The sequence below is a fragment of the Onychomys torridus genome, chromosome 12, assembly GCF_903995425.1.
Source record: "Onychomys torridus chromosome 12, mOncTor1.1, whole genome shotgun sequence".
Lineage (NCBI taxonomy): Eukaryota > Metazoa > Chordata > Mammalia > Rodentia > Cricetidae > Onychomys > Onychomys torridus.
This window is the reverse complement of record NC_050454.1, coordinates 18,253,344-18,276,130: the sequence shown is the minus strand read 5'-3', so window position 1 is coordinate 18,276,130 and position 22,787 is coordinate 18,253,344. Positions and strand designations below refer to the sequence as shown.

At 44.5% G+C, this 22,787-nt stretch overlaps 1 protein-coding gene across 1 annotated transcript in view; it reads left to right on the top strand.

Moving 5' to 3' along the window:
• Positions 1-22,787, top strand: part of Cfap91 (cilia and flagella associated protein 91) — a 47,726-nt gene that overhangs the window by 23,605 nt on the left and 1,334 nt on the right. Inside the window, exons 11-16 of the mRNA XM_036203126.1 lie at positions 8,762-8,878; positions 10,416-10,484; positions 11,968-12,114; positions 14,809-15,030; positions 17,613-17,761; positions 18,539-18,630. Of these exons, the coding sequence (XP_036059019.1) occupies positions 8,762-8,878; positions 10,416-10,484; positions 11,968-12,114; positions 14,809-15,030; positions 17,613-17,761; positions 18,539-18,630 (796 nt within the window). The remainder of the gene's footprint in view (positions 1-8,761; positions 8,879-10,415; positions 10,485-11,967; positions 12,115-14,808; positions 15,031-17,612; positions 17,762-18,538; positions 18,631-22,787) is intronic.

Below are 22,787 nucleotides of genomic sequence, written 5' to 3'. Positions count from 1 at the left end.
TACCTACTCATACACATAAGAACACAAACACATGTGAACACACTCACATGCACTTTGAAAGAGCTTAGGACCTTGGTAACGATCACATATACTTCCCTACTGTGCCTCATCTGTATTCACCTTTCCTGAACACTGTGCTCACCAGTCTCATTTTCTGTGAGAATTTCTTCCCTGTACTTTGTATTGTGTTACGGAAACTCTCTTTTTCTCCTGATTTGCTAAAGCTTTTGATCATGTGTATATGTTACTTTATCCGATACACAGCAGTGTTTTCAGAGCAATGTTTTACATATCCTAATCTGTCCTGCATCAGTGGCTGACCTTGCTTTCATCAAGATACATCGCTCATTTTAACACACTGTTGGATCTAGTTTAACGGTTCGCTTCTTTGCTGGTGGGTGAGATGGCTCCCTTATTCTTCCTTCCAACTTATCCACGTGTGGTACCAGAGTTGAACGGATCTCCTGAAGTGACCTGGGAGCATCTCTTCTTCCTTCTCCTCTGAGAAGAATTTAAACTTAAACAAGACAGAAACGATCTGTCCCTTCAGTGTGGAAGGATGTACAAACACAACCATGTAGGAGTGGTATCTTCATGGAAAAGAACTGAACCTGGGCTTCAATCTCTTGACAGAATGTACAGCTCCTTTGCATCATTGTGGTGAACTATACTATTTAGAATCTTATTTCATCTGTTCAGTTTTTTCGAAATGATCACGAGTCATATTGCTTTTATTTATTTATTTATTTATTTATTTATTTATTTTGGTTTTTCGAGACAGGGTTTCTCTGTGTAGCTTTGAGCCTTTCCTGGAACTCACTCTGTAGACCAGGCTGGCCTCGATCTCTCCGCCTGGCTCTGCCTCCCGAGTGCTGGGATTAAAGGCATGCGCCACCACTGCCCAGCCATATTGCTTTTATAATATTTTATTTTATATATAACCATGTCCATTTTTTTTTATTTGTAACATTGTTTATACCTTAACTCTTTTTCCTTAATCTCTTTTACTGGAGTGCGACTCATTTTCTTGGAACTATTTTTCTAAACAATGAATTCTCAGGTTTAGATAGATATTCACACCACTTTCTCCTCTTGTATTTATTACATTTCTTTCTCTGTGAGTTGTTCTGTGATTATTTTCCTACACTAGGAGAACTGAATGTATAGATTATCAATTTTAATAATTCATCAATTTATGTAAGTATTTAAACTAAACATTTCCCTTCAAAACACTGGTTTTTTTTCTTCCTACATCTCATTAGTTTTGATACATGAGGCCTGCCATTCTTAATTTCTAGCATCCAAAAGTATCCGATGTGTCTCTGATCCTGCATTCAATGTGTTATAAAAATTCCCCAATATGTAGGAATTTTAACTCAGTTTTTGATGAGCTTCTAGCATTAGGGCACTGTGGTTAGAGTCCAGAGTCACTTTGGTACCAACACTCTGAAGTTAGTGAGGCTTTGGGGTTGAAGGCATGAGTCAGGGCACAGAACGTCCAGCATGGACAAGGCCTTGCTTAACTCCTCAGCGGTGCCGAGAGGGTGAGGCAGAGAGTGAGGAGAAGGGCAGGGAAAAGAGGGAGAGACTAGAATGTCATCATACTTATAAATTGATAAATGCCCATCTTCAGATAACACCTGTTTTATACTGTGCCTCTCTGACGTGTGGGACAGATTATTTCCAAGGCCCCCTTCATCCCTGGGACATAACTGTCATTCAGCTCACTGGCACTGCGCTTTATACACAATTCCACTTTGATTTCTTTGATACAAGGCTCATGCAGTCCAGGAAGGCCTTGAATAACTGTGTAGCTGAGGAAGAACTTGAACTCCTGACTCTCCTGCCTCCACTTTCCAAGTTCAGGGATTATAGGAGTATGCCAACACACTTGCCACGTTTTTACATTTTTTGCTTAAAAAAAAAAAAAAAAGGTTTTCTTTTTGATCGATGAAAAAGAAAACACAAACAAACAAACAACAACAACAACAACAAACAACAAAAACCAGGAGCCCAGGAGATGGCTCAGCAGATAAAGGTACTTGCTGAGGAATCCTGGCAGCCTGAGTTCAATCCTCAGAAAGGCTGAAGGAGAGAACTGATCCACAAAGTAGTCCTCTGACCACCACATGTGCACATGGCACACACACACACACACACACACACACACACACACACACACACACGTACATACCACAATGACACTGAATATTTTAAAAAAAAATCAAAAGATTTTATTTTTATTTTACCTTTGTTTGTTCCTTCTCTGCCACACTTCCTGTCTTTATAGATGTGTAAGTCTCTGACACCTGTCATTTTTTTCTTGCCTTAAGAATCTGATCATTTTAGGCATGGTCTGCCAGTAGTGAGCTCCAGAGTTTGTGTCCAAGGTCTTTCTCCTCTGCTTTAAGCTGGGGGAGGGAGGTAAAAATTCACGCACAAAGTCCACCCTTTAAAGTGTATAGTTCAGTGACTGTTAGCCCGTCCACAAGGTTGTGTCTGTCATCACTATCAATCATCCCCAGAGACAAACCCCATATCTCTTAGCAGTCACTTCCAGTCCTTCTCTCTCATTCCCTAGCCATCTCTGTTCTACTTTCTCTTTGTGGAAGTGTTTGTTCTGAATATACCATACAAATAGAGTCCCACAGTAACTAGCATCTCTTGACTAGCTCCGTTTGTCTAGCCTTGTATAATGGAGGTCCACTCATATCTAGCACAGTTCCAGGTCCTCATTCTTTTTTATGACTGCATAATATTCCATTGTGTGTGTGGATATGCCACATTCTACTTCTCCACTCTTAAACTGATAAGCATTTCATTCTTTCTACTATTCATACTGTAGACTTCTGTGTTCTAGTGAAAGAGTTAAGCATGAGAAAGAGGAATGAATATCAGTCCCAGTTGTAACATTCAGTATGTCCAGCAGAACACCCCGTGGCTATTCTGGGAAGAAAAACAACCCCCATGGAAAGTCCCCACAGCTGTACTCCCCCTCCACTCCTGTGTTGATCTTCAGACTAGCCAATCCTGTATGCTATGCTAATTTTGTGGGTTTTGCCTTTAAACGATGCGTGTAACTGCTGTTCGGGGCTTCTTTCACTGCTCAGTGCAGGGTTTGCGCAAACAATCAATAAAATCCTCTTGCTGATTGCATCGACTGGTCTGGAATCTGAGTTTCTGGGGCGCCCACCCGAGAGGATAGTACCCTGAGTCTGGGGTCTATCGCTAGTTTTGGATAGACATGTTGTTTTTGGTTCTTTGGGATGTATCTCTAGGAGTAGGATCATAGGTCGACAGCAATTGTTTTACTTTTTGAGGAACTTCTTGATTGTTGCCAAATCAATTACACTATTTTTTTTGTTGTTGTTGTTGTTTGTTTTTTGTTTTTCAAGACAGGGTTTCTCTGTGTAGTTTTGGAGCCTGTTCTGAACCAGGCTGGCCTCGAACTCACAGAGATCCGCCTGCCTCTGCCTCCCGAGTGCTGGGATTAAAGGCGAGTGCCACCACCACCCAACCAACTACACTATTTTTATCTCATTGGCAGCATGTGCAGCATCATTTCTGTACATCCTTTCTGCCTCTCGTTACCTGTTTCCCTCTAGCCATTTCAGTAGGAGGGAGATGGTGTCTCCATGTGGTCTTGGTTTGCATTTCCCTGACAACTGATGACACTAAAGATCTTTTAAGGCACCTGTTGGTAATTTGTGTGTCTTTTAAAATCATGTCTGTTTGAATATTTTGTCCACTTTATCGGCTAGTTGTCTTTTATTACTGAATTTAAAAATATTCTAGAGACTAGACCTTCATCACTTTGAAATTGTCCTCCCATTCTGTGGGTCATCTTTTCACTTCCAGAGAGTGTCCTTCAAAGCGCAAATGTTGTTTGTTTAGTTGTTTGGTCTTTTCACTTTTAAAAGAAATTTATCTTATTGTTTTAAGAGAGAGAGTGTGTGTGTGTGTGTGTTGTGGTGTGTGTGTGTGTGTGTGTGTGTGTGTGGTGTGTGTGTGTGTGTGTGTGTGTGTGTGTGTGTGTGTGTGTATCAATGCAGGTGCCCAAGGCAGCCAGAAGAGGGTGTTAGACACCCTGGAGCTGGAGTTACAGGTGGTTGTGAGCCGCTTAATGTGGGTGCTGGGAACCAAACTCTGGTCCTGTGCCAAGAACAGCACATGGCTTAATGCCTCGGCCAAGCTTCCAGCCTGAATCTCACCTCGCCCTGTACAGAACTCCAGCCCCAGCGTTTGATCCACTTCACCATCTTATTGCTGGAAGTCTGCAGCCATCTCATCATCATTGTAGGAAAGGTGGTGTTTCCCACACCCTCTGGTGTCTTTCAGGGTCTTCTCTGTTTGGGGCTTTCTTCAATTTAGGGAGGCTATGTCTGCACTTTTGCCTTTATTTGAGGTGTTCCTTAAGTTTCCTAGCTCCTTAGCAGTGTCTTTAGAATAATTCTGGAAAGTTTCAGCCAGTACTGCTTGAAATATTTCTTTTGTTCTCCTCTCCCTTCCTCCCTCTCTTTTTTCCTCTTTGCTCTCCTCCCCTCTTCCTCCCTTTTCTTCACCTTCCTTTCCTTTTTCAGACAGGGCCATGTAGCCCAGGCTGGCCTCAAACTCACTGTGTCGCTAAGGATGAGTTTAAACGTCAGATCTTCCTGTCTCTACCTCCTGGGAGCTGCATCATGGCGGTGATCCACTCTGCTGCTTCTATGTAGTGCTGGAATTGAACCACCCAGAGCTTCAGCAAGCCCTCTGCTGAGGAATGCCAGCTCCTCCACTCTTTTCTTAGCATCTGGTATAACACATTTGTTATGGGTTTTGCTCTTATCTCACAATTCCTAGATGTTCTGTTCCATTTGTTTTCTTATTACAGTCACACTGGGATACTTTTGTTGAACACTCTTCAAATTACTCGATTCTTTGGCTGTGTTAAGTTGGTTTAGAGCCTATTAAAGGCGTTTTCTGTTCTGTTACTTCATTTTGCTCTTCTAACTATGCATCGTGGTTCTGTTTTAACATTTTCATCTCTCTGTGCATGGCCTTTCTGTCCTCGGGTGTTGTCCATTTCCCACATCAGTTTCCTTAGCAAATGAATCAGAGATATTTGTAAATCTCTGATGATTCTAACATGCGCATGCATGAGTCTTGTTCGCTTGTCCATTTAGATAGACTGTGTTCTTCCTTGCTTTTTAGCATGCTTTCTAGGATATAGCCTACAAGTGACAGCCTAACATCTGGCACCAGATAATAAGAACTAAAAAAGCAGGTCCCATTGTAGCGTTCTATTAATCCTGCTGGGAGGAGCTGGACCATGTGTCCTTCCTGATGGACCTGCAGGTATTGGAAGTGTTGTGTTATTGGGGTATCCTTGTTTCTGTTTTTCCTCTTGGGTTTGGCGTGAGGTGCGTTTACATGGAACCTCCTGGTTTGGAATATTGGCTTCTAGAGACTCATCAACATCAGGTTGTCAGGCAAGCATCTTCCCAAGGCTAAACTATTTGGAGAATCGGGTCTACATGAGGGAGGGGTGGTGAACTATCTTCAAAGGTTCTTTAGCTGTGCCCGAGGAACCACGGGGGAGAAATGGTCAGAATGGCCTGAAATAATTGCTACAGTATATTTTCAGGCCTTTCTTGGTCAAAATTTAAGTTGGAGAAGCACATGTAGGTGGACAGATGCGTTGGTTCAGCAAGTAAAGGCACTTACTACCCGATCCCACCCGAGTCCCATCCCCAAGACCCACAGAGTGGAAGCAGAGAGCCAACTCCTGAAAATTATCACTTGATCTGCACATACATATGCACACATACACACTCACACACTAACACCAAACAAACAATTTTTAGTATCTCTGTAGTGAGATAAAGTTTCCCTGTGTGGCTCAAGCTAGTGTGGGCCTCATGACTGTCCTACTTCAGCCTTCCAAGCACTGAGATTACAGGAATGATCCACCATGCCCAATCTCATTAGAGTGTGGGGGGGAGGGCAAAGGTAGGCGCTGGGTATCTTTCTAGGTTGCTCACCACCTTGTTGAGTGTTGAGATAGTGGCCTTCACTGAACCTGAAGCCCCATGCATCCTCCTGTCTCTGCCTCCCCAGGGTTAGGCTTACAGGCGCATGCTGCTATGTTTGCCTGCTTAAATAGACTATTAGAAGGCAGGAGAGGGTCCTCGCACTTGCTCAGCAAGTACGTCACTGACTGAGCCACTTCCCCAGCCCCATATAGGCATCTTTTAAAGCTTCTTTTTTCTTTCTGGTGCTGGAGGTTGAACTCAGGCCTCACGCATGCCAGACTAACATCTATCAGCCCCAGCCCTGAACATCCTTACAGAAGTTATAAACATATAAAATGTCCTTATAGAAGTTATAAAAGGGCCTGGTGGTGGTGGTACACACCTTTAATCCCAGCACTTAAGAGGCAGAGCCAGGTGGATCTCTGTGTTCGAAGCCAGGCTGGTCTACAGAGTGAGAGTCAGGACAGGCACCAAAACTATATGGAGAAACCCTGTCTCTAAAAACAAAAAACAAAAAACAAAAAACAAAAAAAGAAAGAAAGAAAGAAGAGAAAAGAAAAGTTATAAAATATGTCTGCTCTTGTTTTTTTTTAAACTTGGTGTCTTGGATAGCTATCTATGTGACTATTACCAGCTATCTTACCATTTTTTACACTTTAAAGATGGATTGTTGTATGTGGTCGAAAGATGGAGTCAGCCACCTTACTAGTGGATATCTAGGCTGTTTGTAGATCTTTTAGCACTGAACCCAAAGCTTCGGGGACTCCCGTCTGCACCATTTGGTAGATGTGTGGACACGTCTGATATTCTTAGACATGGAATTGCTATGTGCTGTACAGACTTCTCTTTGGGCCACCAGCTCACAAATAGTGACACACAGAGACTCATTATTAATTATGAAGGCTCAGCCTATAGCTTAGGCTTGTTCCTAACTAGCTCCTATAACATAAATTAACACATATTTTTATTGATCTATGTTCTACCACATGGCTTTTACCTCTATCCCATGCCATGCGTCCATCTCATTCCGCATCTGGCTGGCTTCTCCACCTCTCTTCTTCCCAGAGTCCTCTCTGTGCCTGGAAGTCCTGCCTATACCTCCTGCCTAGCTATTGACCATTTAGCTCTTTATTAAACCAATCCAAAAAGGTGCCATAGGCAAAGACACATCTTCACAGTGTACAAAAAGGTTATTCCACAACAGTGTGCATTTATCATTTTGATGAATATTGCCAAATTTTCTTATGTAAATATCGGCTTCAGCAGTACATATGAATGCCCATTTTCCCGCATCCTTACCAACGTTTAGTCCTGAATGCTGGCTTTGATGTGGTTTTGTGATTTCATGTGGTATGGCCCAGGGCTCTGCTCTCTGAGTTCCCCGGCAGTCTGCATGTTAATATCTGCCCACGGCTGCCCAAAACTGACGTCAATTGCTGCAGTTTTGTTGTGGACAAATCCAGAGATTCTCTCACCTATTGCAGTTAGGAGATGCTAAATTTCACTTATGCTTTGTGCAATTTCACTCATTTCAACTTTTAGTGTGTGTGTGTGTGTGTGTGTGTGTGTGTGTGTGTGTGTTTAAACATTACTTGCCTGTGTTTTATTAAAAATATCCTATAAAATGATTTATGACAAAAATGAACTAGGGTATAAAATTTAAATCATGACAGGAGAACTTTTGGTACTTTTAAAATTTAAAGATTTCCCTGTGGCTAAAATGGAATTGCTGAAGTAATCCTCATGTATAATTTTGATAGGTTTTTGGTGATACAAAAAGGGGAAACATGTAAAAATACAGAACACACGCTCTACCACCAGAAAGTGACTTAATTTTTTTTTTTAATTCACACTTCCAGGCCAAAGGGAAGGTCCCACTCTGCTTAGAGACAGAAGCCATTCAGTGTTCTCCAGCTCCTCTGCAACAGCAAAACGTACTAAACATTTAACACAGGAGAAGCTCCTATTTTTTAATATTTATTTAAACACGTAAATTAGTGATGTGCGAAAGCAGAAGCTTGGACTTACACATGTGTGCACACAGGACAGAACCTTTAAAAAAAAATCCCACAGATCTCTGATGGAAATTGGTGCAAAAATAGGTAGGGGCTGAAGACACAGCTCAGCAATTAAGAGACTTCACTGCTCTTGGAAAGGACCCAGATTTGGTTTGCCAAGGACCAGAGTTCAGTTCCCAGCACCTACATAGTGCTCATAGTCACCATAACTCCAGGTATGAGGGGTCTGACTCCCACTTCTGACCTCTGAAGGCACGCGCACACACACACACACACACACACACACACACACACACACACGTGAATATATGTACACTCAGGTATGCATACATACTCATAACAAAATTAATTAAGTCTATTTAAAAATAGATGCCACGTTTATTCAGTGGTTAATGTATTCTAATTTATTTCTTTTATGTGCATTGGTGTTTTGCTCTGCATGTATGTCTGTGTGAGATGTCAGATCTTGGAGTTACAGATAGTTGTGAGCTGTCTGTCATGGGGGTGCTGGGAATTGAACCCAGGTCCTCTGGAAGAACACCAGAGCTCTTAACCACTGAGCCATCTCTCCAGCACCCAGGTTAATGTATTCTTAGCAACATCATAGCATATGGAGGCAGAACTTCCTCAGCTAACCTTGAATCCAGGCATAGGGATCCAGATTGATATCCAGATCTACAGTCTAAATCTGGCAGAAAAATAAGAGATGGCATTGGCTGGCATTTCTTTCAGGCGCTGTTGGATAAAAAGAATAAAGTCCTAGAAGGAAGGAAACCCCTGCGACTCCTGCAAAAGAACCCCCTCCCTCAGGCTCGGCTCCCAACCCCCACACTGGAGATGAGTTCCTCGGTAAGTCGGAAACTTTCACTTAACACACTGAGTTCAGGACTGCAGTCAGACCACGCTTCGGGTAGTTTGGGTTGGAAGTGAATATGAGCTGGCAGCCTTAGTGTCTCAAGCTCCGATTTAAAATCAGTTCCCTCTCTTTTAAATTTCTCTTGAGATTAGTTTATTTATTTTTTTTGTTTTATGCGTACGGGCATTTTGCCTGCATGCGTCTGTGCACCCCATGCATTGACCATGGAGGCCCTTGAGGACATTGGATTACTCTGGAACTGGAGTTACAGATGGGTGTGAGCTGCCATGTGGATGTTGAAAAGGGAAACCCATCTCTTCACCCACCCACCCCCAGTTCCCTCTTAATTTGTATGTATCAAACATCTAACACATACAAATATAATCCATGCGAAATCTAAACTTTTCAGTTTTTTTCAAGAGTAAAAACACAAAGAATAAAAAATAGCCATTAGAAGGTAATCCCCATGTATATTACAAAAACGGAGGAGGAGGAGGGAGGGGATGAGGGGTGGCGGGGAGACAGAGAAGGAGATAGCCTGGCATGGCGGCACACCCCTGTAAGCTCAGCACTGGGGAGCCCAAGGCACCAGGATCGTTCAGATGGCTGCTGTGCCTCCTCAGAGAAGGATGGCAGAAAGCGGGTGAGGAATCTCCAGAGCCTATCGCTTTCTTTGGTGGGGCCCCTGAAAACAGACTGACTGGACTGCTCCACACAGCTGAGCCAAGAAAGGCTCCCTCTGCAGGCTCTGTGCACACCTCTCGCTACCCATAACCCTCCGCCATTGCCCTGGTGTTTGCCCGTCCATCAAGCGGCCTTCATTAGATTTCCAGGCTTGTTTTCGCTGCTTTGGACCCACCATTTTACACATGCATATGATGTCGTTTGGTCAGGACTTCTGTTTTTCCCTGCTCTGATTCCTCCCTTATTCTCCACCATCATGTCCTCCCAATTTGCGTGTGCTCTGTTTTAAAGCCACCGAGTCTGGTATGTGCACGGGCACAGGGGCACGGACTGGAGCATAGGTAGCTTCTCAGGGGTTACATCCATGAAGAAAACGGTCCTCCCCTCTCCTGGCACCGGAACTATTGTATAAATTGATTTCTGTAGTGGATGACTCTTGTAGTCTGATGTTGCCAGTTCAGCTGACTCACGTGGAAAGCACCCTCCTCTAGCTACGTCCTTGATCGCTCATAAGTAACCGTGAAAATCCCGGTGTTAAAGGACATCATGAGCGGCACTTGTGGATTCAGAATGATGTTGTTGGGAGTGGCTATCTTGGCAGTCCCAGCATGTCTTTCTTTTAGACTCTTGTAATGATGTATTGTTCATAATTAAAATGATGAATTTTGACGATACAGTAGGCAATGTCTACAACCCTGTGTGTTGGACGACAGCAGACCCACACCTTAGCCCTCTTTCCGTTCTTTCCGCATCTACCGGGAAGTCTGAGGCTTGAACTAGGTCCCCAAAGTGTTTGCTGCTAGAGCTGCTGCTGTCCTCACCCCAGTTCTCTCTCTGTCTCTTCAGGAAGGAGACATAGAAATGGCCGTGATCCACTTGCAGAAGTTACTCCGGGGCAGAGCTGTGCAGAACATGGTGCGTAGGTCAGACACCCCCCCCCCCCCCCCCCCCCCCCCCCCCCCCCCCCCCACTCCCCGGGCCAGCGTTCCTTCTGCGGCAGCAACAGTGGAGACTGCGTCTGTGTCTCTGCCCAGGCGCATGCCCTCCCACACCTCGTTCTCCTGTTCCCGGTACTCTGGAATTAACTCCCTCTCCCTTCTAGTACGGTCCTTGTCCCTCTGGGCCACACACCGTCAAGATGAGAGGAATCAGAAGAATCGGCCGGGCGGTGGTGGCGCACGCCTTTAATCCCAGCACTCGGGAGGCAAAGGCAGGTGGATCTCTGTGAGTTCGAGGCCAGCCTGGTCTACAAAGCGAGATCCAGGAAAAGGTGAAAAGCTACACAGAGAAACCCTGTCTCGAAAAACCAAAACAAACAAAACAAAAAACAAAAAACAAAAACAACCAAAAACCAAAAACCAAACAAAAACAAAAACAAAACCAATTTGTGTTTGCACAGAGTGGGCAATATCTATGTTACAAACACAAAGTCGTTACAGTTTTGAGCTATATGCTCACGCTATATCCTGTGGGTATCCTCTTTCTTCTCTTTTTCCCTACCAGAATTCTCATTTTAGAGGGAAGTAATTTGAGTCTGAGGGATATTCCCTTAACAACCAGCAGGCCCAGTGCTGGCCCTGACTTTAAGCTTTGGCCGATGATCTCAGCCACCTCAGCAGGCACACCTCTCCCGAAAACTCACTTGAAAGCCCTTTTTCTCAGTTTTCCCTCCTGAGGGCTTCAGTTCTTGAGAGACCCCACAGTGCAGGGCCTGGAGAATGCCTGTGCCGAGCACTGGGCTTCCCTTTCCTCTCCTTAATCCAGACAATTTTGCAGTTCCCTTCAGAGAGCGGATTGTGTGCTACGAGCCCCTTGGCTCGTCATCGGAAAAGCAAACTGGTCTAGAATAGTGCCATCGCACGTTATTGGGTTTTGTTCTTTGTTTTGGTTTTGGTTTTGGTTTTTGGAGACAGGGTTTCTCTGTGTAGTTTTGGTGCCTGTCCTGGATCTCACTCTGTAGACCAGGCTGGCCTCAAACTCATAGAGATCCACCTGCCTCTGCCTCCCGAGTGCTGGGATTAAAAGCGTGCATTGACACTGCCTGGCCCTGTTTTTTGTTTGTTTTTGTTTTAAGTAGACACAGGAATTGAGCTACAGACTCTAGTTTTGCTGTAGTTGCTACCTTGTCTGTGGGAGGTGGAACAACCCGAACACACACACACACACACACACACACACACACACACACACATACACACACACACACACCATGCACTCTCTCCTGCACCCATCCACAGAGGGCGCATGGGGGAGTGGTTCTCGTTGGTGAACAGTGGGCACAGAACCTGCTGCTCACACGTACCTCCCAGCTCACTGCGTGGCCCTGGCAGTCTTGACGCAAGGTAGCAGGCAAATCTTTCTCTTTTTTGTTTCTTTTTTCTTTTTGGCTTTGGCGCAGATGTTCGAGGGCAAGGAGAAGCGTCTGGAGTTGATCCTGGAGTTGCGCACCAGCCACGCCCTGCAGGAGGATGAGAGGCTAGTGAAGAAAGCCGAGAAGCAAGTGACCCTGGCCCTGCAGCGGCAGAGGAACCTGCATGAGAACAAGGTTCCACCCCTTGTGCCCTCTGTGACTTGCTGCGCCATCCCCTCAGTGGTTACTGTCCTGAGCAGTGCTGTAATAATGTTCCATGAAAAGATTCTAACATTCCTCCATAGCCCGGGCACACAGCATTCTTCAGCAGCCCACAATGAGTGAGGTGTGCCCCAGCTGAATCGAAAGGATGCTCCTGTCTTAAAAACTAGAAAGAAACCTCAAAACAAAACCAAACAAAGTCGCTTTTCCCAACTCTAAGATTTCCCCTTTCCATTGTTCTTAAACATTGAGTAATGCTGCTGAACTCCTTTACACCTGGGTTAGCGGCATAGCTAATGCCGCTATGAATAATAATAAGAAGAACAGTAACATGAAAATAAGTACAATATGAGATTTCTTTTAAAGCATTAACATTTACTGCAGAATTTGGGAGCCACGGGTGAATTGTTCTTGCTGGGTTGAGCTACCCCTTAAATATGCCACTGTCTCACAATGACTTTTAGTGACTTTGCCAGGCTCTCCTGCTCTGCCATTTGACATAAATGACAGCAAACCCCTGACCCATCCATCATTCATCCCTCTGTGCTTGCTCTCAGTGTTACCAACTCCACTGTAGTCATTTACTCCTGTTACAGGTGTCTGTAAACCAAAGCTAAAAGTGCATCAGTTTGCATAGTTTAAAGTAGTACCGCCGGGCGGTGGTGGAGCACACCTTTAGTCTCAGCACTCAGGAGGCAGAGCCAGGCAGGTTCTGTGCCCACTGTTCATCTCTGTGAGTTTGAAGCCAGCTTGGTCTACCAAGTGAGTTCCAGGAAAGGCGCAAAGCTACACAGAGAAACCCTGTCTCAAACAAACAAACAAACAAACAAACAAACAAAGTAGTACCTACGGCAACATTGTTTGACCCACTTTTAGTGAATATACATAACTCTCCGTGCTATTTGGGAACTGAGCACAAATAACCAACTTGGGAATGACAACAGCTTTATGTTTTGTTTGTTTGTTTGTTTTGTTTTGTTTTTCCAGACAGGGTTTCTCTGTGTAGTTTTGGTGCCTGTCCTGGATCTCGATCTGTAGACCAGGCTGGACTCGAACTCACAGAGATCCACCTGCCTCTGCCTCCCGAGTGCTGGGATTACAGGCTTGGGGGAGCAGGTGCAAGGTCGGAGGGGAGGCAGTAAGAGAATCCCAAAGTGTGCCACCTAAAAGGAGGACTGAGGAAAGATGAGGAGATGTGGAGTGTCTGAGTCTGGTGGTCCTGGAATCTTGGAGATGTTTGGACAGGGCATGGAAATCCAGGGAAAGAGAGGTCCTGAGGTGCAATGGGAAAGATGTTTTCCTTGGCCCTTTGAGGCCCGTGGAGCTAAGCCAACTGTGAAGCAGACATTCACGTCAGATAAGCTAGATGCAAAGGTGTCTTGGGAAAGTGTCACTCCTCCGAAGACTACTTAATTTTGTCCTATCAAGGTACCCATGCAGGGGTCTGGGGGAGGGCGTGTTCCATATTTCCATTTCTGTGGGAAACTGTTCAGGAAACACAACTCCACTTTGTGATGAATTAATGATACGGCTGCAGCAGTGATGCCTTCTAAGCACTTTTACTTTCAAATTGCATTTCCTTACCTGAGCATTCCTGGCTACATTTCCTGGCAAAGGAATGAGGCTGGGCATGAAAAGGCAGCTGTGGAGCTTAGGTTAGCACCTGCCCCTACCCTGGAAGTGAGAGCGTTTAGGTCCATGACGACAGGGAGAGAACCCATCTTCTCTGGGCTGAGCATTCACTGCTGATGCATGAAGGAGCCGTGAGTGACATTCCCAGCTTCACCCTTTTCAGACCTCTCTTTAAAAAACAAAAACCAAAAAAAGGCATTGAACTTCAGGGCTTGAAAGTATGTGTGGGTGAGGATGGGGAGGAGGCAGCTGGTCTAACAACTGCCCTTGACAGCCTCAGCCAGTGACCTCATTGCCCCCGAGACCCCAGACTATTCCTTCCCTTTACACACAAACCAGAGGGGGCGCAGAGCAGAGTGGTCAGTGTTAAAGACGCACGCAGTGAGGAGAAGGGAGACTTTCCCTTATGCTCGAGCAGGAGAGGGCAGGGAGACACAACTTAAACACATTTCTTGTGTGAAAGCCAGGACATGGGTGGCCATGCATCAGCGCGGCTTACTCCTGGCCCCTGATTGTACCTCAGTGATACACGGGCATTTAAGCTCTATCCTGTGCTATTTCAAAGATGATTGTTAATAGCTTTGAAGTTATTAAAAGTCTAAAAAGTACCAAGGTTTTCCACTTTCATGTATTCAACGTTTTAAAACTCTTCAAGCTTGTAGAAGACCAGACATTTAAAAAATTAAAAGTGCTCATGGGTGAATTTCTAGGACATTCTATTTTATTAAATTGAATACACTGTTATCTTCTTGTTTCCCTTCATGTCTGACTTTCTGCATAAAATTGAAAAAAATTCACTCTTCATGATTTGAGGGCTGTGAACCGCGGGTACTGACTGGGCAATCCGCTTTCTCAGATCTAAGTTTGTATTACATTTTCCAATAGGTGCCCAGGGGTGGGGCCGCTGGGGCATAGCATTCCTGGTTAAGGCTATTCTAGACAAAAGTCGCCTTGCTCGGACATTCTGAGTCACCCAACATTTCATAGCCACCGTTCTGAGCGGAGCTCATCCCTAAAGCCTGTATTGTTTTTAAGGTGTCAGTCATTGAAAACCATTTGGGTGACCTAGAAGGAAGAACGCTGGCAGACATGCTTGACTTTCTGTCCAAAGAGCTGGTGCGATTGCAGGAGGAGAGGAGGATCCACGCCTTCGCCATGCTGGCCGAGCGCCAACGGCGCATGCGGGAGGCAGAAGAGAGCGGTCGGCGCCAGGTTGAGCAAAGGCGTCTGCAGCAAGAGGACCAGATATTTATGGAGGCAAGTCGGGCAGCCCCGTGTAGGTAAACTCCCTAGACTCCAGGGCCCAGGGGGAGGCAGGTTAAACCAAAGACATCTCCTACTGTGATGTCTCCCGAAATCATAGGGACAACTCACGACATAAAACAGGACTTGTGTTTTGTCTTCATTTTATTTAGCAAATACGCTGAGTTTCCACTCCACACGTTGTGGATACTCTGGAGGGAAGACAGGCACAACCCTGCTCCCCGGCAATTTAAATAACACAGAACACGTGCATGATTATAGAATTAGTCCATAAAGGGGCAAGTGAGGCCAAGAATGAAGTCCTCTTTATGGAATTATGGCCAACGGGAGACACAGGGAGAAACCAAGAAGGATGACAAGTCCACGGCTTCTGCAACTGGCAGCTGTGGCTACTCTTTTGGGAGGCAGGAGGCAGAGAGAATGATGGGCCAGAGGTCAGAAGTACAATCAGGAATTCAGCTGAAGCTTAGTTTGGGACTGCTGAATGGAAAAGGCAGAATTTTCAGTCACCTCTGGGAAGGACACAAAAGGGTTCACATCATTTTTGGCCTGCCTGAAAGACCACTTTGTGCAAGCACGTATGTCCTCATACATATGGGCCGGCATTGAACTCCCCTCATCTCTACTTTATAACCCAGCTGTCTAATGTTCTGTGTCTTTATAGCTTGATTCCTGAGTAAATGCTCAGCTTCGTGAGAGCAAGCATGCCGTGTATTCACATTGTGCGCTCTGCACCACTGACATGGGCCCTAGACATGCTAGACATTCCACATGCCTGTCTTGGTTGATAATGTATTGAACTGCCATTAAGATGCTAACATCAGGAAGGTTTGGGGCTTAAGGTTGACATTGGGGTTCATGGTACATGAAGATTAACTATCGCATACTTAGGTTGGGCTCCTGGGCCCGCTAAGAAACAGGTCCTGAATAGTTACTGAGTCCTGGGTATTGACTCAGATTCAAAGAAAAATTCCGATATAAAAATGTTTTTGCCTCCGCGAGACTCGCCATTTGTTGAGACATATACATACATGCAAAATACATACATACAAAGCTTAATGTGTCATTGTTGATGCTCATGATACTTCCTGGGTGTGTATACGTGGGCACGTGCGTGTGCATGTAGATGAAACAACCAAAGCTAATTGATTTTGCCTGAGATTACATAGTTAGAGAGCAAGATTCTAAAACTGATTAAGTGCTGACTAGGACCATCATGAAAGCAGAAGGAGGCTGTGGTCAGGAGGGACCCAGTGGCCTACTTAGGTACTAGCAGCAACTCTACGAACAACTGGTTTTGTCCTAATTCATTATACTGTATATTTATGTGCTCTGACTCTGTCTCATGGTTTCAAGGAATCTTCAAGAAGAAATTAAAGGTCATTATGACAATTCAGTAAATCCTTCAGGGACCTGGGATCCTTCCACCTTCTGCTCTGCAGCCTCTGTTATGGCCCTTGTGGCAGCTTAAGGTGGTAGTTGTCATCACAGGTTTCGTGTCGGTGAAATAAAACATAAAAAGAGAGAGAAGGAAGAGAAAGGGGAAGCGACATCTTTCTTTGTAAGAATCTTTTGGAGAAGTTGGGCCTATCACCTTAGCATGTATTCTCTTGGTCGGACCTTGGTTATTGTGGTCATGACTAGAACCTACAAGATCTAGGAAATGTAGTCCTTGGGTACTTGTTTGCCCAGCTGAAATCCAGAGATCGTGTTCTTTAAGATGAAAGACAGAAAGGGTATTGGGACATATGCCCTAGCCTCTGCTACGGTCAGGTGGCTTGGCCAAGTCCCATTATTGATAAGGACAGCCAGGGTCCAAACCAGGTTATTGATCATCACTATTTTGTGGTGCTTTTTAACCAACATCCCAGTAAGACCCACAGCAGTGAGACGGGCTAACTGGGTTGGGCTGCCCAGAAAGCATAGGTAGAGGGATGAGAAACAGATTCGTGACTTAATGAAAGAAATGGATGAACCATGAGATCATCAAGCAATGTTGTATGTGTGGTGTAGAAGAATTTCTAAACAGTCTTATTAAATAAGAAACACAGAGCCAAATGCAGGGTAATAGCCGAAGAGATCAGAGAAATAGCAAATAGCCATGGCTATCCTTAGCTTACCACCACGCTGTAGCTTCCCCAGAGAGAACTTCTTCCTGTCTAAATTGCATTTTTACTACCTTCCTGTTCTGCCTTCTCATTGGCTCTAAGCCTAGGCACATGACTTCCTCATCACTGCCTGTCTATACAGACCTCCAGGTCTCTATGGTTGGTACTGGGATTAAAGATGTGTGTCACCACGCTTGGCTGTGTCCTTGACCACACAGAGACTCTGCCTGCCTGCCTGCCTGATCAGGATTAAGGGCGTGTACTACCACCACCTGACTTCTGTTTATGGCTCGATATATGACCTCTGATCTCCAGGCAAACTACTTGTTAGCACACAAATAAAATATCACATTTCAGCACAAAAAAAATATCACCACAGTGTGGTTTTTGTCTTGTTTATAATAGACGTTCTTAAACACTGTATTAAATAGATATATTATTAATTAAATATATGTTTAATTTCGGCAGCTGATCAAGGTTCACCAAAGTACTGTAACCTCCTATCTGGAAGACATCATATTGAACACCGAAGAGAAAACTGCAGAGGAGCAGGCCAGAGCGGAAATTGAGAGGATCGCTGAGGAGATCAATGACATTGCTTATGAAATGGAAAACCGGTATGCAGCATGAGAAAAGACCATGAAACAGATGACGACATACCTCTTGCTATCCAGGCGTAATCTTTCAGACACTTAAGGCCCCACCAGCAATGGAGAAGCCATGCTTTAGTATCCATTGTTTTAGTATCTATTGTTTTAGTATCCATTGTTTTAGTATCCATTGTTTGGCTGTAACTCACTGGAACGCTGCATGTCCATACCTCTCTGTGGTAGGAGCACTGGGTATTGAATTTTGTTTCCCTCTATCCTGGCGTATTTCCATCCTATACATCATTACAATACCCAGAACATAAAAGCAAAGTAGGTATATATGTATTTGACATTATTTGGACTTAATCCCAAAGTGTTTTAGACTTCCAAGCCTTTGCTGATTTTTTTTTTTAAGATTTATTTATTTATTATATATACAGAAGAGGGTGCCAGATCTCATTACAGATGGTTGTGAGCCACCATGTGGGTGCTGGGAATTGAACTCAGGACCTCTGGAAGAGCAGTCGGCGCTCTTAACCTCTGAGCCATCTCTCCAGCCCCTGCTGAATTTTTAACATATGCTTCATAGCAGGCTGGATGGGGTCAAATTCTAATTTATGAAGCCAAATGAGCTTGTCAGGAATGTCCTCTTTCAGATCATCCAATCAAGGGAAAGGTGGCATTTAGGAGTTGCGTTTAGGAGGCCACACAGGTCTCGGCACCTATAAGCAGCCCGAGCAGAGGAACAAACAGTTTGTGTTTTATTCGTCTGCTCATTTGCTTGATTTTGTTGTGGTTTTCTAGTCGAACGTATCTTCAGTCAGAAGAGATTGTTGCCGAGTTGGTGTATAGTTTTCTCATCCCAGAGGTACAAAAGGACTTCGTCAAAGAGAAAGGTAAGGAAGGGGTGGGATTCTAGACCAGTGGGTTCCAGCAGCTTGGCTGCAGAATCTAATCACCTCCAGCAGGGGGCAGGATTCTCACCCAGTCAGATTGGCAGGAGGCCAAACGTCACTGTCTTTGACCAGAAGTTCTCAAGTTCCCAGGGAGCTGTATTCTGTGACCCACAATTGCAGCCAGCCTTCTGCAGACAGAGAGCAGAAACAATGGGTGCTGAAAAGCAGGGGTGCCCCAAGGCTCTAAGGACATTTTGCTGCTTCCCAGGTCACTGATAGTGCTTCTGCTAGGGTGACATGTCAATATAACAGTTTCAATTTGTCCTTTGTCGAAAACGGCACGTTTTAAAACCATGGTGCTTTTAGTCAATAGAAAAGGAAAGCATACATCTTAAAAAGAAAAGGAATCTGGGCTAGAGAGATGGGTTTTGTTAGTGGCTAAGGGCACATACTGCTCTTCCTGAGGACCTGGGTTTGATTCCCAGCACCCATATCAGGGCAGGGTGATCTGACACCTCTGACCTCTGTGGGGACTTGCATTCATATGGACATCCCCCCTCCAACATATACATAATAATGAATAAAATAATAAAAATAATTTCTAAAAGAAGTAAAAGATTCTTCCAGAACCCTCAAACTGTTGGGGCCAGGTCTGATCCTAGAGAGAGGTGTCACAGGACAAGACCATAAAACAATGACACACAAGCCTTTAGTTTGTAGAAATCTCTGGAGAGATCGAAGCAGAAAGTCATAATATTTGCTTGATATGGGCAAAGGGCTAGTGGGATTCTAAATGCATTAGGTCAAAGAATGTTGATATTTTGCTTACACATGGTAGCATACTTTTAAAACAGGCACTCTAGCACTCGGGTTTTACTCTGTTTACAGGGTCTTTTGTATCTTTCTTATTTTATTGCAATCAGTGTATTTACACACATCTTGGCTATGATCCTTAGATTCCCAGCAGCGTAAGTGTTAGACAGCAGAATGTGTATGCTTCCTGTTTTCACAAAACTACCTAATGGCCACACGGAAGATGGCTTTGCTCCCATCTTGCATTACAGTGTCCATACCAACAGTTAACTATTCAGACCAAGTAATATATATCATAGTGTAAAAGGGCTGCTATGTTTTCAAGATCCTTAAGAATTAATGGTAAATATTAAGCCACTTTCCCTAAGGGAATCAAAAGAAATAGAAGAAAAATAATGGGCTTAACATTTATTAGTTTGTAATTCCCTCCCAGCAGCAGGAGCAGAAAACCCAATTTTGGTTCCCAGCACCAATGTTGGGTGGCTTACAACCCCCTGTAACTCTAGCTCTGGGGGATCTGACATTTCTGGCCTTTGAGGGAACTTGCATTCATGAGCACACACCTATAACACATACATCTAAAAAATGTAGAGATGAAATGATTAAAAAAAAAAAAACCTTCTCAACTCTCCTTCTGGGCATAAGGGGAAAGATTTGGAGAAGGTTATTGAATGTAGGGGAACCCAGAGGCAATTGTCAGTGGGCAAGTTGAGTGAGTTCTCAACCTTTTCACATAATACTGATTTATTTATATTTTATGTTCATTTCCTTCTACATATAGGCAAAGAATGAACACTTGGAACTTTTATTTCTTGTTTATCTATCTATCTATCTATCTATCTATCTATCTACTTATTTATTTATTTATTTTTGAGACAGGGTTTCACTATGTAGCTCTGGCTGTCCTAGAACTCTCTATATAGACCATGCTAGCCTTGAACTCACAGAGATCCACCTGCCTCTGACTCCTGAGTGCTGGGATTAAAGGCATGCGCCACCCACCTGGCTTTGTTTCTCTTTTCAACTAAGAGAATCATAAGTCTTGCACACACTCTTTTTGAGGGTGGTTAATTTTTTAAAATATATTTATTTATTAAAATTTTTTTCATTTTACATACCAACCCCAGTTCCCCCTCCCTCCCCTTCTCCCGCCTCCTCACCTCCCCCCCCACTCTACCCCCATCCACTCCTCAGAGTGGGTAAGGCCTCCCATGGTAGTCAACAAAGTCTGGCATACCAAGTTGAAGGAGAGCCTAGCCCCTCCCCATTGTATCAAGGCTGAGCAAGGTATCCCACCACAGGGAATGGGTTCCAAAAAGTCAGTTCATGCACCTGGGATAAGTCCTGGTCCGGCTGACAGGGACCCCACAAACAGATCAAGCCACACAACTGTCACCCACATTCAGCAGGACTATGCAAGTTCTCGAGCTGTCAGTCCAGAGTCAGTGAGCTCCAACTAGCGCCGGTCAGCTGTCTCTGTGTCTGTGGGTTTCCCCTTCATGATCTTGATCCCTTCTCCTCCTCCTCTTCCTCCTCCTCCTCCTCCTCCTCCTCCTCCTCCTCCTCTTCCTCCTCCTCCTTTTCCTCCTCCTCCTTCTTCTTCTTTTTGAATGCCGTTTATTGAAGGAGGGAGAAGGTCTTAAATACAGGCTTATAGCACAATGGGAGAATCCTGGAGGGCAGCAGTTTGCTTCTGATGTTTGTTTTGTTTTGTTTTGTTTTTGAGCTGAGGATCGAACCCTGGGGCCTTGAGCTTGCTAGGCAAGCGCTCTACCATTAAGCTAAATCCTCACCCCCGCTTCTGATGTTTTACAATCTTGTATCTATGCTGTTAATGCCCAATATGCTGGATACACAGACAAGGAGCTTCCCTTAAACATTCAGGAGGGTGGGATCTCACAGGGAATTAGCGTAGGGAGGATATCAAGGTCAAGGTCAGCAAGCAAGGCAACAGTTATCTAAAATGGGGGCCAGGGACCTACAGGTCCCCCCCACTTTTACTAAAAAAATGAGCTTCTGACTTAGGTTGCATGGGGCATCAGCAGGTCACCTTACCCGTCATGGAGACACCTGTCCAGGCCACACAGGCATTCTGTCTTAGGTTGGTGAGCACCCCCCAGGCATTACCCATCTCTGAATACTCATTATCATACAGGCTCAATCGCTTACACACACTCTTTACCCAAGACTAAGATATATTCATAGGCCATTTGGAGTTATCTTATTTTTTTAAAGATTTATGATTTAAGATTTATGATTCTCTCTTTGTGTGTGTGTGTGTGTGTGTGTGTGTGTGTGTGCGTGCGCGTGCGCATGCGCGCGCGCACAACAGCAAGAAGAATGTTTCGGATCCCCCGGAGGATATAGATGGCTGTGGCTGCCTGATGTGGGTGCTAGGCACCAAACTTTGGTCCTCTGGAAGAGCAGCAAACACTCTTACCAGCTGAACCCTCTCCTAGCCCAGTTATCTTACTGTGCATGTCAAGGTCAGGGTAGTTCATTAAGCATTAGAAACTATACAGTATCTTAATCTCTTATAACAGGTATAGGTGCATTCTCATTTTTCAGCCAAGAAAATCAGTGATTGGAAACAAATAATTAGCAGGGTTGACTCATGACCGATGTAGCCCCGCAACCTCTGCTTTTTCAACCATGTACTATGCAAAGTAACTGATCCCCAAATAGCAAAGAATACCTAGTACTTTTTAATTTTTCTTTTGGGGAAAGGGTCTCATACATTATATAGCCCAGGCTGGCCCTAAATTAGCGATCTTCCTGCCTTAGCCTCTTCAGTGCTAGGATTACAGGCATGTGCCCACCATGTCTAGCCTATGGTACTTCTTACTGTCTGTCCTTAACTAGCTAGCTGTGAGGTATGGGATAGATTATCTAATTAATTCCCTTGTGTCTACACCCTTCTAAAAAACAAGACTGCTAATAATAGTCTCTTTTAAGGTTGTGGTTGAATTAAATGAGTGATCACATGTCAACTGTTTCAAACAGTCTCTAGCACAAATTAAGGACAAGAGCAGATTGCTAACATCTCTATGATTATCAGCATCCCAAGGGCTTCAGCACTGGCTGTGGCCTGTGTTAAAGCTGAGAAATACATGTCCATAGGATTTGCACCTAGGACCACCTTCTAAGCTCATAGTCTCAGATGTTCCCACCCATTGTCTGTAGATCTGTTGTTTCTGGGCCTTGGCGAGGCAGAAGAAAAACACAAAAGTGTAGCTGAGGAAAAATGTTCATGCCCTGTCCCCACCATAAGAATGAGAAAGGAATGGTCTGGAGCCAAGATGTACCCATCAAAGGCATGTCCCCAATGACCTACTTCCTACTAG